Source organism: Bos mutus, chromosome 11 (assembly GCF_027580195.1).
Source record: "Bos mutus isolate GX-2022 chromosome 11, NWIPB_WYAK_1.1, whole genome shotgun sequence".
Classification (NCBI taxonomy): domain Eukaryota; kingdom Metazoa; phylum Chordata; class Mammalia; order Artiodactyla; family Bovidae; genus Bos; species Bos mutus.
Window position 1 is genome coordinate 37,627,418 of NC_091627.1, and position 15,627 is coordinate 37,643,044.

A 15,627-nucleotide genomic window follows, 5' to 3' on the forward strand; every position below is an offset into this window, starting at 1 on the left:
TGAGCAGAAGAGCAGAAAGGACTGAGAGGTCAGAGAGGGCGGTGTTGGCCTGGCGCGGCCATGGGGATGGGGCCGGGCCAGCAGGTCCTTACCTCTTAGGAATTCCCGGTTGAGAAGGCTCTGAAGCTGCGTAGCATCAATGTCCAGCCCCTGCTCCAAATGAGGAAGGGATGCAGGAATCACATCAGTGTCCAGGAACTGAGGGGCCATGCCCGCCTGACTGTGAAAGCACTGGGGTGTCTGAGCACTTAAGTTCCCATCTCACCTTTGTCATGAAGCCTTTCCTTTTTCTTTTTGGCCACGCGGCGCGACTTGAGATCTCAGTTACCTCACCAGGGATTGAACCCGTGCCCTCAGCAGTGAAAGCATGGAATCCTAACCACCAGGGCTCCAGGGAATTCCCATGAAGCCTTTCCTGATTGCTCCAGGCCATAGCTCCCTCCCTGAACATCTGCAGTGCTGATCACTCCTGACACTTGGTTCCTGGTGAGGGTCACCTTGCATTTCTCTCTGTATTCATTATTGGGCTGAAAGCAGTGTTTGCTTCCTCCCCATCATACCAGGCACTTGGGAGCCCCTCGGGAGAAGTATTGCTGAATGAATCAATTCCGCCCTGCAGGTGTGTGTCCCCATCTGCTTCCAGAAAGACGGGAGTGAGAGAAGACACGGCTACTGTGTGTTGTGTGTGTGTGGTGAGAAGAGACACATGCCAGGAATCCAGGCTAAGAGAAGCTGCTCTCGCTGAGCACATGACTTAGCATTCATCTTCCCAGCCACAGAAGCCAGAAAGGGAGACATCACGGTTTCCCTTGGATGAAAAACAGGAAGCAACAGAGGTTGAGGGGCGAGACGCTCTTCCTGGCTTGAACTCCTGAAGGTGTTAACTGCCTTCCCTTTTCTGTTGAGGACCCTGACCAGCTTTAGAGGCAGTGGCTTCCATGATGATTTTATGGAGAAGCAGAGCTGTGCCCCATGCAGGTGTTTCTCACACCCAGCCTGGTAAAAGCGAGGGCATAATGAGATGTCACCACCCTGGGAAAGCTTGTCCCACGGGAGAAGGAGCTGGCGAGAGGGCTCCAGCAGTGGCTCTGCAGAGCACCACGAGGTCAGGGGGGAGAAGACGCCTCCTTGGGGGTCTTCTGGGAACCCACATTTCTGGGGAAGGAGGTCACCTGTCTGACACAGCGAGGGCCCGAGAACTGCCCACCTGTCTTCCCGAGGCCAGCTCAGTGCGTACGGTCACCCATATGGCTTTCTGTTTCCATACTGACATGATGACTAATGGTAAGAGGCCCATCGTGTGGAGCCCTTGGCAGCTGTTTTTCTCCTGACAAGTCAAGGATCTTTATAACAGCTTATTAAACCATTAAGAAAATCCCTTGTGCACATAGGTGGCTTGGCAAGAAGAAGGCTAGTGGTGCCTTCTGAAAGCTGGCCAGCTCCCAGGAGGAAGGGTGCCAATGGCAGTGGGAGGCGGCAGAACGGGAGAAGGGAAGATTTTCAGGGGCATTGCCGACGGCTTGTTAAAAGATTTATACATCTCACCCTCCTATAAGGAGCCCCTCCCTTTCAAAACTACACTTCACCCCAGATGTCACCTAATTGGGGCATCCCGTCTCCCCGGATCAGTTCTGGTGGCATCCAGGGAGAGAGGCCAGTCATCTTCCTCTCTAGCCTGGTAAGGACCTGGGAGAGGCTTTCTTTCCTCTCACCTCTTCATCCCTGTCCTAGGCAGGGCCCCTCATGGCCATGTTGCTAAGTACAGTACCTGCTGAGCGTACTTGTAGAAAATGCTCTGCTGGGACCCATTTTCTGGAAGACTTGCCTGGATGTAAGGAAGAACAGCCAACATCAAATTTCTGGGAAAGGGATCCCCTGTCTGATACAGTGAGGGACCTAGAACCTCCCACTTGGAAATAAGAGGCTTCATCCAGCAACTGGATCAAACCTTAGTGGGGAATAGGAAAATGGAAGCTTGTGGAAGGAAGATGGTTGGGTCCAGCCTGGCCTCTGAAGCCTGGGCTTCTCCCCTCGTCCCTGTCCCCTTGGAGCTGTCACCAGCCCGTTGTGGTATCTCTCACTCACTGGTCAGTGGTGAGGCAGAAAGAAGGAGGTAGAAGCTCTTGGGGATGGGCCGTGACCCACTGAAGGCTGCCAACCAAGCCTTGAGGCACACCTACCTGCAGGGTTCTCAGGTTGAGACTGCCATCCAGGTTCCTAGAAAACCAGGGGACAGTGTGACAAGGATGACCAGCTCACTATTCAAAGGAGGCTCATGCTTACATATGGTGGGCACCTCTGGAGGCATTGGGCATCTATGCCAAGGACATGCGTGGAGAGCCCGCAGCACAGCGGGCTGTGAAGTGGGCAGTCAGGAGACAGATGAACATTGTGACCTCATGTCCAGTCTTCAGGACGGGCCTCCCCTGGCCTTCAAATCATTTAGTAAACTGTTCCTTTCACACCCAAATATGGGTGTTTAGTGACCCCCATTGCCAAGATGGCAAGTAAGATTTGTCTTAGGTTCCAACTCTGAGTCATGGCACAGTGACCGCATGGAATGCTGGACTGAGACAGCCTCATCTGCACTCAACTGTGAAGACTGCCATGGCAGCAGCGATACCTGCCTCGGTGCCCCAGCAGCGGGTGTGCTGTTGGTCCCAGTCTTAACTGCCGACTTGGCAGTGATTCCACATTCTGGCCACATTTCAGACAACTACCACGCATGCCATGTATCACCTTCCTGCGCATTACGGACAGCTCTGCTGATTCTTCAATGAGCCCCATCCTCGCCCACTTCCCTGTTTCTCCTCATGCTTTTTTCCTCCGCCAGAGTCCCTTGGACTACAAGAAGGTCAAACCAGTCAATCCTAGAGGAAATCAACCCTGAATATTCATTGGAAGGACTGATGCTGAATCTGAAGCTCCAATACTTGGCCACTTGATGCAAAGAGCCAACTCATCAGAAAAGACTCCAATGCTGGGAAAGACTGAAGGCAGGAGAAGGGGACGACAGAGGATGAGATGGTTTGATGGCATCACCGACTCAATGGACGTGAATCTGGGCAAACTTTGGAAGATGGGGAAGGACAGCAAAGCCTGGTGTGCTGCAGTCCATGGGGTCGCAAAGAGTCAGACATGACTGAGCAACTGAACAACAGCACTGCCCTCCCCTTTGAAACTCTGAGTTATGTTTTTTCTCAAGGACTAGCTCACATGCCATGCCCCCAAGAAGCCTTCCTCCGGCCCTCTTGCCAGAGATGGGTCCCTCCAGTCTCCCATGTGACCCTGCCTTCCATCAAGCAACATCCCCACCCTCTTTTTTGTCTTGGCATTGGACTTGGCGTTGAGTTTCTCCAGAGTGAGGGCCATGCTGTGTCCCCCACTGACACAGTGCATTGCCGCACAGAATGATATGATGTGTTCTTATAAAATTAAGTAGGATAAAAACGTTTAGAATCCCAGAAGTTCTGTACCTGTCACTGTTTGGCATCTTCAGGAAGATTCGGAGCAAGAATTCAACAGCTTCTCTGCCCTCGGAGACGACCACCACGTAGGTCCCGGGGCTCAGACTGAAGCACTCTGTGAGGTTGCACGTGGTTTCAGACACAATGCCCTTCTCAGCAATTCTGAATTGGGAGAAGAAGGTGGATGGCAATCTGTCTTGGAAGTGCTGGAACTAGAGGAGATGGGATGTTGGTGAGAAACCCCCTATGTCTATGGGCCCCAGACACTGGGAGAGAACCCCCACCTCCCAGGCCCCTCACTATCCCTCAGAACAGCCCTACAGGCCCTGAAAAGGGAGACACAGTTGCTTACCTGAAGTCTCAAAATGCAATAGAGTTCAGACTGTTATTTAATATAGATGCTAACACTGCAATGAATGCAAGGAAACATGGTACATGGTTTTACCTCATTAAATCTTACAGCATCCTGGGCTTCTGGGTTTATCGCTCTGCTTATATATAAAGACGAATTCCATGAAAACTAGTGAGATTCTTCCAGTCCTAGATTACCTTCAGAGCCCCTCAAGTCCCTTCTCCCTGGGCTCTTTTGCAAAGTGCTCTTGGACCCCTGAAGCACTGTGCAGCTGGGGGCCTTTCACTCCCTCTGGTCCTTCCAGTGAAGTCCTGAAATGCCTTCTCACTGGAGAATAATAGGCCCTGATCATTTTCCTTTTTTTTCAATATTTGCTTAGAGACAAAACAATAAATATAATGCAGTTCCTATTACCGGATGTCACATACCTATTACATAATAAAAACCCTTTACTAAATAAATTTTCCCCAATACAGTTGAGATTGGGATTCCATTTAGAATGATCACGCAGCGTGAAATGACTACTTGTGAGCTCTGCCTTGGGGGGAAACGGAGACGGGAGAGGTTCTCTGCAGGGGCTGGGGACCAGGCTGGGCTGTACGAGGAGACCACGGTGGCTACTGAGCAGCAGGGAGCTCGGCTGAGGCTCCACAGTGGTTCTGCTGACAGCAGCAGCAGCCCCAGTAGGTTTGGAGCCTACCTCGCTTGGGCCTTTCTGGCAAAATCAACGATGAGATCAGTTCTCCAGAGTCAGCACTGTTCTGCGTGTGTGTGTGTGTGTGTGTGTGTGTGTGTGCGCGCACACACACATGGGGAGACAGTATGTACAGAGGTGTGTGGGCTTTGAGCCTCCTACAATCACAAGACCTGACCCTGTAATTCCAGGGAAGGGGCTCATGCCTTTTCTTTAATCAAGTCCTCATTTCATTCTCCAGCTGTGAGAACTAGAACCCTGACCTGTTTCTTGCACTTGAGTGCTGCCCTTGAAGTCCTTCCAGAAGTTCTAATTTCATGACTGGTATGCTGAGAACCAGAGTCAGACCCTAAATGCAGCTCTGTGGCTGTGCCGCCACTGTGACAGACAGGCCTTGCTGTCTGCAGTCTGCCTGGGCTTCTGTGTGTCTCCTGCTCAGAGGCTCTTATCCCAGCCTCTGTCTCTCCATCGCGGCACCTCTGGGAGGTCTGGAGGAGGGTCCCTGGACCTGCCAGCAGGCTGCAGTCACTACTCATTGACTGTGGCTCCACGCTGCTCCATCTCTTCTCCCTTCCATCCTCGGTCTGGTCACATGCACCTCCCTTTGGCAATAACAGCACCACAGAGCACACATCTATTTAAGTGGTCTGAGTACCTGTGAGGTTAGGTTTCCCAAACTCTGTCTTTCCTTCTCCATCCTTACCCATATTTGGGTCACCTTTCACCCATGCCAAGCCACAATATTTACTGGGGTGGGGGGTGGGGTCATAGTGGTGGCAGCAGCTAGCAGGAGGGTGGTGGCGGTGATGTGGTTGTAAGAAGGGTTGGAGGACATGCCTTGAGCTTGTATTTGCGTTGCATGCATCCTAGTTGTGGTGGGGGTTTGGGGGCTGAAAAAGAATACAAGAGGCTAAAAATACCCATTAGTCCTGTCTCTCGTCTTAGAAGGAATCAGCAGCATCAATCTTATCTATCAGGGGCCAAATGTTGAGGATGTTTTCATGGTTGCAGCCTCTCTGGGACGTCAAGCCAGAGAACAACCCAAGGAATCCAGCTTTAGATGAGCACAGCTGAAATATTTCCTGTGTTGTTGACCTGTTTGGAAGTTCTAAGCTTATGTCTGCTGCAGGACATAGCAAGACTGAACTGGCAGCCACCGAACAGCGAGAGACACATGGAGGTCAAGGGTGTTGGAAGAGGCATAGCAGTAACGACAGATGGCAAGGGCGGTGGCCATACCTGATAGTCGACCTGTGGGAAGAGAAGAAAGGCAGGTTCAGGAACCCAAACAAAAACCCAAAGGTGAGTAGATCCGAGCAGCCCAGCCCAGGGCTCTGTGTTCCTTTTTCTTGCTCGCCCAGCCTGTTCCCTGGAACACCCAGGGGTGAATGGGGACCATCACTCTTTCCCCATGTGAAGCTGCAAGAAAGGAAAGCCAGCTGCTGTAGAGATCTGAAGGGAAGGAAATCAAGGGTGGGGGAGGTGTTTGAGGAGAGGAGAGTCTTCCTTTATCATCTCAGCTTGGTTACTCTTCACAGCAATGATGATAAACTTGAGAGGAAAAGGTAAATGGTGATGGGGACTGGAAGGAAGACAGAACCTGGATCAAGTGTAAATTCTCCAGCTCTGGAGCTCCAATGAGAAGGAAACTTGTTCTGTCAGGTTACTGTAAAGCATGATGGGAGTTTGTTCTAATGTCCCCACCCCACTGCATCCCAGCGTTTGTAGGGATGTATATGTATGTCTGGGGAAATGTCTATGTTCCACTCTGCCCATGTTGTAGAAGGAAGCACTGAAGATGGAGTCCCATTTTTAAGCCACTTCAGGGTTTACAAAGTAATTCCATGTAATGTATTGGATTGTCACAGTAATCCCAAGCAAAAGGTAGGCTCCTTATTCTATGAGTGTGGAAACTGAGGCTCTGCGGTCTCAGTAGCAGAGGTGAGAAGACAGAAAGCTGTGTTGCTTCCTTTTCAATTAATACCCACCACCTCCAGGCACTGTATTTCATGTTGGCATGGGTTTCAGTTCTATTCTACTGCTGATCCTTGGCTCCACTTAGGTGTATAGACCATTTGACTTGCCTTCTTCAGACATCTCTGTAGCTCAGGGGTGAGCTGGAAGGGAGGCGGAAAGTCCAGCCTCGGGAGGATGAAGCTTGTCCACCCTTCCCTTTTTCCTTTCGGTCTTCTCCCTGCCTATTTGCATATCACCCATGTTTGGTTTGCTACAAGGCAGAGCCATGCTCCCATAGCACTTGGAGGGTCACAAGCCCATGCCAAGGTGGCAGCCCTGTACCCACAACACCACTGGAGCCCTGGAGACTTCAAAGCATAGTTGCTGGCATTAACATGGCTTATTTCTCAACAGAACTGTGGAAGGACCCCACAAGTGTCTCTCGAGTTGTCAAGGTCTGGACTCAATCCAGGATCCTCCAAGATGCAGTGGGATCTCCAGGGAGCCTGAGGAGCTCATGGGTCTACACATTGTTGTTGTTTAGTTGCCAAGTCCTGTCTGACTCTTTTGCGACCCCGTGGACTGTAGCCCACCAGGCTCCTCTGTCCATGGGATTTCCCAGCCAAGAATACTGGAGTGGGTTGCCATTTCCTTCTCCAGGGGATCTTCCTGACCTAGGGATCAAACCCATGTCTCCTGCATTGGCAGGCAGATTCTTTACTACTGAACCTCCTGGGAAGCTGAGGTCTGCATGACCCTTCAGCAAGGTGGGCAGATGAGAAATAAGGCAGCCAGTGTTCTTGCCTGGAGAATCCCAGGGACTGGGGAGCCTGGTGGGCTGCAGTCTATGGGGTCGCACAGAGTCAGACATGACTGAAGCAACTTAGCAGCAGCAGCAGTTGGAAAGTAGACAAACGGGCTTGACAACATTTAGAAAACAGATATGATTAAAATCTTGTTCCTGAACCATAAAGACTCTGGGCAAATCAGTAAACACAAGGCTGCTACATTGTCTGGCTCTGGGGCAACCTAGAATCATAGATGACAATACAAAGTACACACCCAACTTCTGTGCAGTGGGGACAGCCCCCATATCCTCTCTGGACTTCTCACATTAGGAAACAGAAGAGTAGGCTGAAATATTTTTAGTAGCCCTGTCTGGTCCTGAACTGTAAAAGTCTGACTGGGTATACCAGGTGCCTCATTCCATCCCAGCCTTTCCCAACTCCTTTTGTTTTGTTTTTTCTCAGAGGTGAGGAGCTGGGGGACTTTGAAGTTGAGGGTACTCTTAGGAGGCACCTGAATCAATTGGGATCCTTGGCCAAACACAGTGGAAACCAATCTAGGGTGGAGTGAGCAAAAAGTCATTTATGGAAAGGAAAGTCAGAGACTCAATGGGAAATCTAAAGCAGGAATGAAAAGAGACGGCTACACAGCTGGACACCACCACCGGATCTGACTGCATTGCTGCTCATGGGCCCAAAGATTTGCTGTAAAGAATCCTTCAGCTGACCCCACGTCCTTTAGTTACTTTCTCAAGACTCGAGCCCTAGAATGACCAAGAATATCTGATTGGACAAGCCTGGCCCAACAGTCTACTCCTTTGTATCCAAGGGCTGGGAGAGGCAATATTTGACCTCTTTGCTGCAGTGGGAGACCAGGCCCTGCCTAGTCCCCGCCCACATGGAAAGGGTTCACATGTACCCAGTGGTGATGAAAAGGACACCTGTCCACTACAGCATCCAACGATGTTCTTTTGATAGTCTCTGCTGGTTTGAGGCACCTCAAATGTATGGTCTTTTCCATTGATTTCATGCAACTAGAAGTGGAAATGTGTTCAGAGATAACAGGATCCAAAGGGTTCTCTACCTTCTAGAACCAGAAGCATTGTTTTTCTTTGCACTGTGAGCATCACCAGAAAGGCACATGCCTAAGTCCTGCTGAGAGCTTTGGTCCTGGGGCCACAAGTTCTGGTCTCAGGCACACCCCTGTCACCATCTTGCTGCACCTTGGGTGGGACATTCATTCTCCCTGACCTGTGACTTCCATATCTATAAAAGCAGGTGTACTAGGGTTTTTGAGACAATGAATGTGAACACACTTGGAACTCTGAAGTTCTCTATCAGCAAGGCCTTCCTATTAGAGTGAACCATAGCCAGTACACAGGACTGTTTCAGGACCCAGGAGTTCTGCCTGTCCATGAGGGGGCTGAGGCCTTAGATGTGAATATTGCCTTAGTCTCGGCTAACATTCCTGGGCTCCATCCTAAAGATGCCATAATCAGAGCTCCAGTCACACAGATGATGGGTGTACTGAAGGCCTGAGAGACATCTGGTGCCCAGTTCCCAGTTCTGCCATTAACTCTGACAATGTCACTTCACCTCTGACATGGGGACAGAGGATCCCAGCATCGGATGTTTGTGCAGAGAGGCTGCAGGATGTATGCTTTGAGGACCCTTCACTTGATCTTTGGGATGCATTAAATTATTTGGGAAAGGAGAAGGGATCAAGGGTGTCAGATTTTCTTTCATAACTCCTTTATTTTACATGGTATTTTTTTAAAAAAAGAATTCCCTGATCATCTACTCACAGTTAGGGTGTGTGCAGGTGAGTATGAGTAGGCGAGGGGAGGAGATGACCCCTTCAGAGCTGAAGGGCTGGCTGGGAGAGCCATGAGAGGGGAGGGGAGGGGAGGGGAGGGGAGGTTGGGTAGAGAGGAAGGCCTGGCCTTGGATGAGTGGCCAAGCAGATGCTTGTAAGCCAACCATGGAACTTTCACCAGACTTTAGTTTCAGCGTGAGAGAAAAATGCACCTCCCGGATGTATACCCAGGACTGTTTTTTTCCTTAAACTCCTCCCAGAGTGTAACCAATGATCCTCAAACATTCCTGGGTATACGAAGTCTCCAGAGAGCTCATTACAATGCAGACTTTCAGGCTCTGCCCAGGGAATTGACTGGGACTCAGCAGGCTGGAGGGTGGTCCTGGGAATATGCACTGTTACAACTGCTGGCCTTGGACCAGATTACTTTTTGAGGAACAAGCATTAGAGCCACCAGCATACCAGGAAATTGTGACAAGTGACAAGGACAGGAGGTGTGTCCCATTGCACTCTTCTGTCTCAGGTTTTCCTGCAAATTCATAGACTCGAACCAGGTGAACTCAATTGCCCTTTTGGTTTTATCTCTGAGTCTGTTGCCAAGTGAAATTTCCCAGGCTAGTCAGTTGCTTTCTCCACCCAAGGTGTATGGAAATGTCCCCAAAGGGCAAGCCCTGAAACATACTGCCTTACCTTGAACACCTCATACTTCAGTGGAAATGTCCTGTCTTTTGCCTTTAAATTTTGTGGCCCAATGTTGAAGGACATGATGACATTGTTGTTTTCCATGCTGTCTGGCACAGAGAAGATGTATTGCATGCCCCTCTGGTATCCTGCATGAAAAACAGCAGTGATTGGACCTCAGCTTGTCCCTGGGGTTCTGGGATGGGACCATGATCACTTCAGAGAGCCAAGCCCAGTTCAGTGGGTTGTGGAAGAAACTCTGGATGTGAAGACCTACGACCAGGGTTCCAGTCCCCATAGTTACTAGTTGTGGCACAAGCTGCTTTATTTTGTGAGCCTTAGTCTCTTCTTAAAAACAAGGAGGGAAAGTATAGTTCCTATGTAATGAAAATGTTTCTTACACTGTAAAATGGAGGGCTATTTTTACAAAAGGCTTCCCTGGTGGCTCCATGGTAAAGAATTCGCTCGCCAATGCAGGAGATGTGGGTTCAATCCCTGGATTTGGGACGATCCCCTGGAGAAGGAAATGGCAATCTACCCCAGTATTCTTGGCTAGGAAATCTCATGGACAGAGAAGCCAGGTGGGCTATAGTCCATGGGGTTGCAGAGTCAGACATGACTTAGTGACTAAACATAAACAATTTTTATAATAAGTGGGATTCCAGAGGCCTCAGGTATATATGAGCTTATGCACTGGGGACAACCATGGAGCCATGAAATGATGTCAAACCCCCAAGCACACATGAAGACAGAGGAAGAGAGGCTGAGAGATGTCAATTCATAGAACTCTGCTACCCAAGTGTCCTCACCAAAGCCAGAGGGAGATCACTAATGTGAAAACCATTAGATTCAAATGCGTGGGAGATAACATATGAAAAATAAATGAAGATAAATCAAGATAGAGATGAATTAGTAAACCTCAGAAGGTTAAGGCACAATTGGGAAGCTCTGAAAGGCAAAGAGGGAGACATATATGACCTCACAGCTTTGTGAGGATCAAAGATGATACACTCAAGTGCACTTAGCAGCACATAGCTGGTGCTGTTGGCTGCCTCCCTGCCCTCTCTCCCTTGTAAGGAATTACTAAAGATGGCGGCAATGTATAATTCTGGTTAGTTCCTCGACCTGCACTATATCTAGGGAAGAGTGCTTTAGCCCCACAGTTGGGTAGATGGAGCTCAGGAAGATTAAATCAGTCAACTTGCTGCCTAAGAGTGACTCAGTGACTTCTCAGAATCTGCCCATGGCCTCCTGGTGACTAGCTTCTCTGACCAGCAGAGTGAAAAGACGGGGGAGGGTAGGTGGTGAGATCATTCAAACACACTATTCTTGGCAGGCTGGGGCCAAGGAGAGGGAATGCGCATGTCGAGGTGCAAGTGCACACACACACACGCACACAAATACATTGTTTGCATAGCCTTTCCTATCCAGGTGTGTAATCACACTCAGGTTCATCTTCAGAGGGTGATATTTCACTCACCCATGTCACAAATGGGGAGCCAAGGCAAAGTGAGACTATGTCACTCACTCCCTTAAAATCTCATCAATAAAACTCATCTTCCAGGAGCCCAAAGACAGGCTCTGAGACGCCCACCTCTGGGACCTCAGTACAGTGCTGCAGGCTGCAAGTACCAATCAACATCAACCAACAAGGGCAGGAGTATGCTCCCTGGTGCCTGGATGAGGCTTTGTGGCTTCCAGGGGCAGACAGAGATGACTAATTTCACTGGGAACAGTTACAGAGACTTAGGACAGAGAGACCAGAGCCACAAAGCCAAAATGTGGCAAAGACAATGGTTGAACCCAGGCCCTGACACATGTCCAGTGTTCTTCTCACAGCCCTCCCAAAGTCCTGGATAATCACTGAAGTGCAATGGCCCCATTCTAGTCCTGGGAGGGCTGTGGGAAAGCAAAAAGCCAGGGGAGGCATATCTGAGAGCCTCCCACCCACCCCCTCCAGCAATCATTTCTCCTAGAGAAACACAGTTGTCCCTTTGGGCTGACAAAGTCCTCCCCTTCTTTAGGCTGATGGTCTAGAATCAAAGGCCCCTGAGAGCTTAAGCCAGGATAGGGCAAGAGCTGGCAACTTCTCACCTGGTAGAATAATTACTGTCATAGCTACCTTCAGTGTTTCCTGGAATTAAGTGGTCCTTAAACATCATTTGGGACCATCTTTCATGGGGCGTGCTTCCATGGTCCAGGCTGATTGGAACTTGGTTACATATAAACAGGCCGAAGAAGTTATCTCGGAAATCTTGACATGACATCCTGTTATAAACAGAGACACATCGCTTTAGTGACCACTGGTTTGTTCCTTGGTTGGAGGTTCCCATCACTTTACTGTCCCTTTGCCTGTCAACTACAGTATCCACTGATTTACCACTGTCCTACCCAAAGACCAGAACCCCATTCTGGTTCATTTGCAGGCAAATGCCCTTCTGATTTCTCCTGGGAGGACAAGTGAAAGCGAAAGTTGCTCAGTCGTGTCCAACTCTTTGCAACCCCATGGAATAGTCCATGGAACTCTCCAGGCCAGAATACTGGACTAGGCAGCTGTTCCCTCCTCCAGGGGATCTTCCCAACACAGGGATCCAACCCAGGTCTCCCACATTGCAGGCAGATTCTTTACCAGCTGAACCATCAGGGAAGCCCAAGGACACAGTCAAATTATGGGGAGGACAAGGACACAGTTAAATTATGGGTTCCACAGGCCCCTTTTCTGACCAGCAAGATGACTGTCAGTCTCTTTCTGTTCTGGGTCCTACACTCTGCTAATAAAATCACCTTTCCATAGGCCCTTTGCCAAATGCACTATTGAAGTCTTGTGCTTGTGTGTGCTCAATCTCTCTGCTGTGTCCAACTCTTTGTGACCCCATGGGCTGTAGCTCGCCAGGCTCCTCTGTCCATGGGATTTTCCAGGCAAGAATACCGGAATGGGTTGTCATTTCCTTCTTCAGGGGATCTTCCTGACAGAGGGATGGAACCCGCATTTCCTGTGTCTCCTGCATCGCAGGTGGAGTCTTTACCACCGAGCCATCTGGGAAGCCCTTATCAGAATACAATGGATTCAACACCTAAAATCACGCCTGTGATTAAAGTTGCAAGACTGGAAATATTTTTCCGTCTAATTTATATTTGTCCCTCTGATTCTCAATTACTTAGACCTAGTCTCTTTTTCACACACGCTAAATTTTATTTAAATATGTCGCTAAAAAAACTAGACAATTCATCAGAGAAATGTCCATCTTATCCTTTACAATGTGAGTGTAGGGCTGAGGATGTTTTTTAAATTTTTTAAAATAAAAAATTTTTAATGTTGTATTAAGGTTTAACTTATTAACAATTTTTCAATAGTTTCCGGTGGACAGCAAAGGGACTCAGCCATATATATACACGTAGCCATTCTCCCCCAACTCCCCTCCAACACCCAGCCTGCCACGTAACCCTGAGCGGAGTTCCATGTGCTATACAGTATGTCTTTGTTGGTTGTCCATTTTGAATACAGCAGTGTGTACAGGACCTTCTCAAACTTCCTAACTATCCCTTGCCCCTGGCAACCGTAAAGTTCATTCTCTAAGTCTGTGAGTCTCTTTCTGTTTTGTAAGTTCACTGTATCATTTCTTTTTAGATTCCACATATAAGGGATGTCATATATTTCTCCTTCTCTGTCTGACTTAACTTCACTCAGTATGACTCTCCAGGTCCATCCATGTTTCTGCAAATGGCATTATTTCATTCTTTTTAATGGCTGAGTCAAATTCCATCGTATATATGTACCACATCTTCTTTATCTGATGATATGTTTTAAAGCATCTAGTCTTACATAGCTGCTGAGTGATGACACTGACATCTTACTCAGAACTCCAGAGAGAAGGCTGGGAGGTTAACCTCAAGTTGCTCTTTTACGATTCATGCCAGGAAAGACTGTGGCACTCCAGGGTTCCAAAAAGATGGCAAAGAATTTACATGCCTAATAACCATGCATCCTGGTTGCCAGGAAACTGCTGATTTCAAAGCTTTAGTGCCAATATTCCTTTTCACCATTAACATCTGCTGCAAGTTCTAATACTTCAAAGCTGAAAGACCTTTCATGCAAAGAGAGAACACACAGTATCTTTTTCAAAGCTTTGGTGTCTTGGTGGAGAAAATAAGCTCCTTCTATATAGGTCTCTGCAAAGCTAATCCTCATTCTCACAAAAGTTTAGGGAAAGGGTGGGGATTGAGGGTTTGGGCTAACGGTTAAAGATTTAAAATATAATAATAATTTTTAAAGTACCAAATAATGAAATAAAGTACCAAAACTCGCCATTGTCCTTATCCTCATACAGCTGGCTTTTCCGTTGGTCGTGGGTTTCCTGCCACTCTGGAGACCTGGGCGTGGAGAGACAGACCATAGGATGAGATCCCCTAGGATGTTTCATTTCAACCACACGTGCCCTGACAGGGGCCCTTTGCACAGGCCTCCAGAAGTTTCCAGGTGCGAGTGGACAGTGTCACTCTACCTGACGATTCTTTCTATGCTGACAGCTTCTACACTGTCCCCAGCCTTATCCTCTTTCCTGACCTTTAGAATGATACATGCTATGCTTCATCCCTTGTCTCCACCAGAGCCCCACCATGACCTTGAAATCAACCTATTCCAAACCATACTCACCCACTGCCTTCTCCTATTGCCCAAGTGAGAACATGAAGGGTTATTCTCTCTTGTACCCTCCACATCCAAGCCATCACCAAATATTAATGATGCCTTGATTCTACCTTCTAAACCCCTCTCAAAACCATCCAATTATTTCCATCCTTATTGCTGTGTTCAAGTTCAAGAACCCTCATCTCCCTCGTGGACTGGCCTCCCAGAACTCAGCCCTGCCCACTTTCCTATTCATACTCCACACCTCCAATCAAAACGATCTTTCTAAAGCAGAAGTCTGATTATGGCAGTTCCATAAACACATGAAGCACTGCCCCACTACTCTCAGGATGAAGTTCAAACTCTGAAATAGAACTTGACCTCTGCCCACCTCTCCAGCTTTACCTGAGCAGCAACCTGTTCTCCCTGCCCTTGAACTACATACTCCAACAATAATGAATATCTTTGTTTCTTAGAAATGCTGGTCTGTTCGGTGGCCATGGCAGCACCCAACCTCCACCCCACCTTGGCCTTCACCATGATGCTCCCTCTGCCTGGAATACTCCTCATCCTTTCAGTCCTGAAGCCCAATAACTTCTATTCATTTTTCTTTCTAAAAGTTACTTCTGCTGGGAAACCTTCCTTGTCCCCACCGTGGTGCCCCTCCTTTGAGCCCCCACAGCACACTGTACCACTCCTGTCCCAGCACTGAGCACCCTCTGATACTAGTGCCTGTATATTTCTTGTCCCGAATTAGCCTCCAAGGTCCATGAGATCAGTGACATTGCTCAGCACTGCATAATATCATCCGACATAGGGCCTGAACACATGCCTTGGCATATAGTAGAAGAAGTGAAGTGAAGTCGCTCAGTCGTGTCCAACTCTTTGGGACCCCATGGACTGTAGCCTACCAGGTTCCTCCATCTATGGGATTCTCCAGGCAAGAGTACTGGAGTGGGTTGCCATTTCCTTTTCCAGGGGAACTTCCCGACCCAGGGATTGAACCTGGGTCTCCCGCATTGTAGGCAGACGCTTTACCCTCTGAGCCACAAGGGAAGCTGTCTACATTTCTTTGAGCCCCTTTTTTTGTGGGGGCGGGGGAGGGGGGGATAGAAAAAAATACTGGAGTGGGCTGCCATTCCCTTCTCCAGCAGATCTTCCTGACCCAGGGATTGAACCCGGGTCTCCCACATTATAGGCAGATGCTTTACCGTCTGAGCCACCAGAGGAGTCATATAGTAGAATGCTA

At 48.7% G+C, this 15,627-nt stretch overlaps 1 protein-coding gene across 1 annotated transcript in view; it reads right to left on the reverse strand.

The window, feature by feature from the left end:
• Positions 1-95: 95 nt before the first annotated feature.
• CAPN13 (calpain 13) overlaps positions 96-15,627 on the reverse strand; it is a 49,080-nt gene continuing 33,548 nt past the window's right edge. The window contains exons 8-14 of the mRNA XM_070380124.1: positions 14,048-14,122; positions 11,874-12,019; positions 9,761-9,900; positions 5,753-5,764; positions 3,477-3,679; positions 1,769-1,825; positions 96-150 (exon numbers count right to left, since the gene is read on the reverse strand). Of these exons, the coding sequence (XP_070236225.1) occupies positions 96-150; positions 1,769-1,825; positions 3,477-3,679; positions 5,753-5,764; positions 9,761-9,900; positions 11,874-12,019; positions 14,048-14,122 (688 nt within the window). The remainder of the gene's footprint in view (positions 151-1,768; positions 1,826-3,476; positions 3,680-5,752; positions 5,765-9,760; positions 9,901-11,873; positions 12,020-14,047; positions 14,123-15,627) is intronic.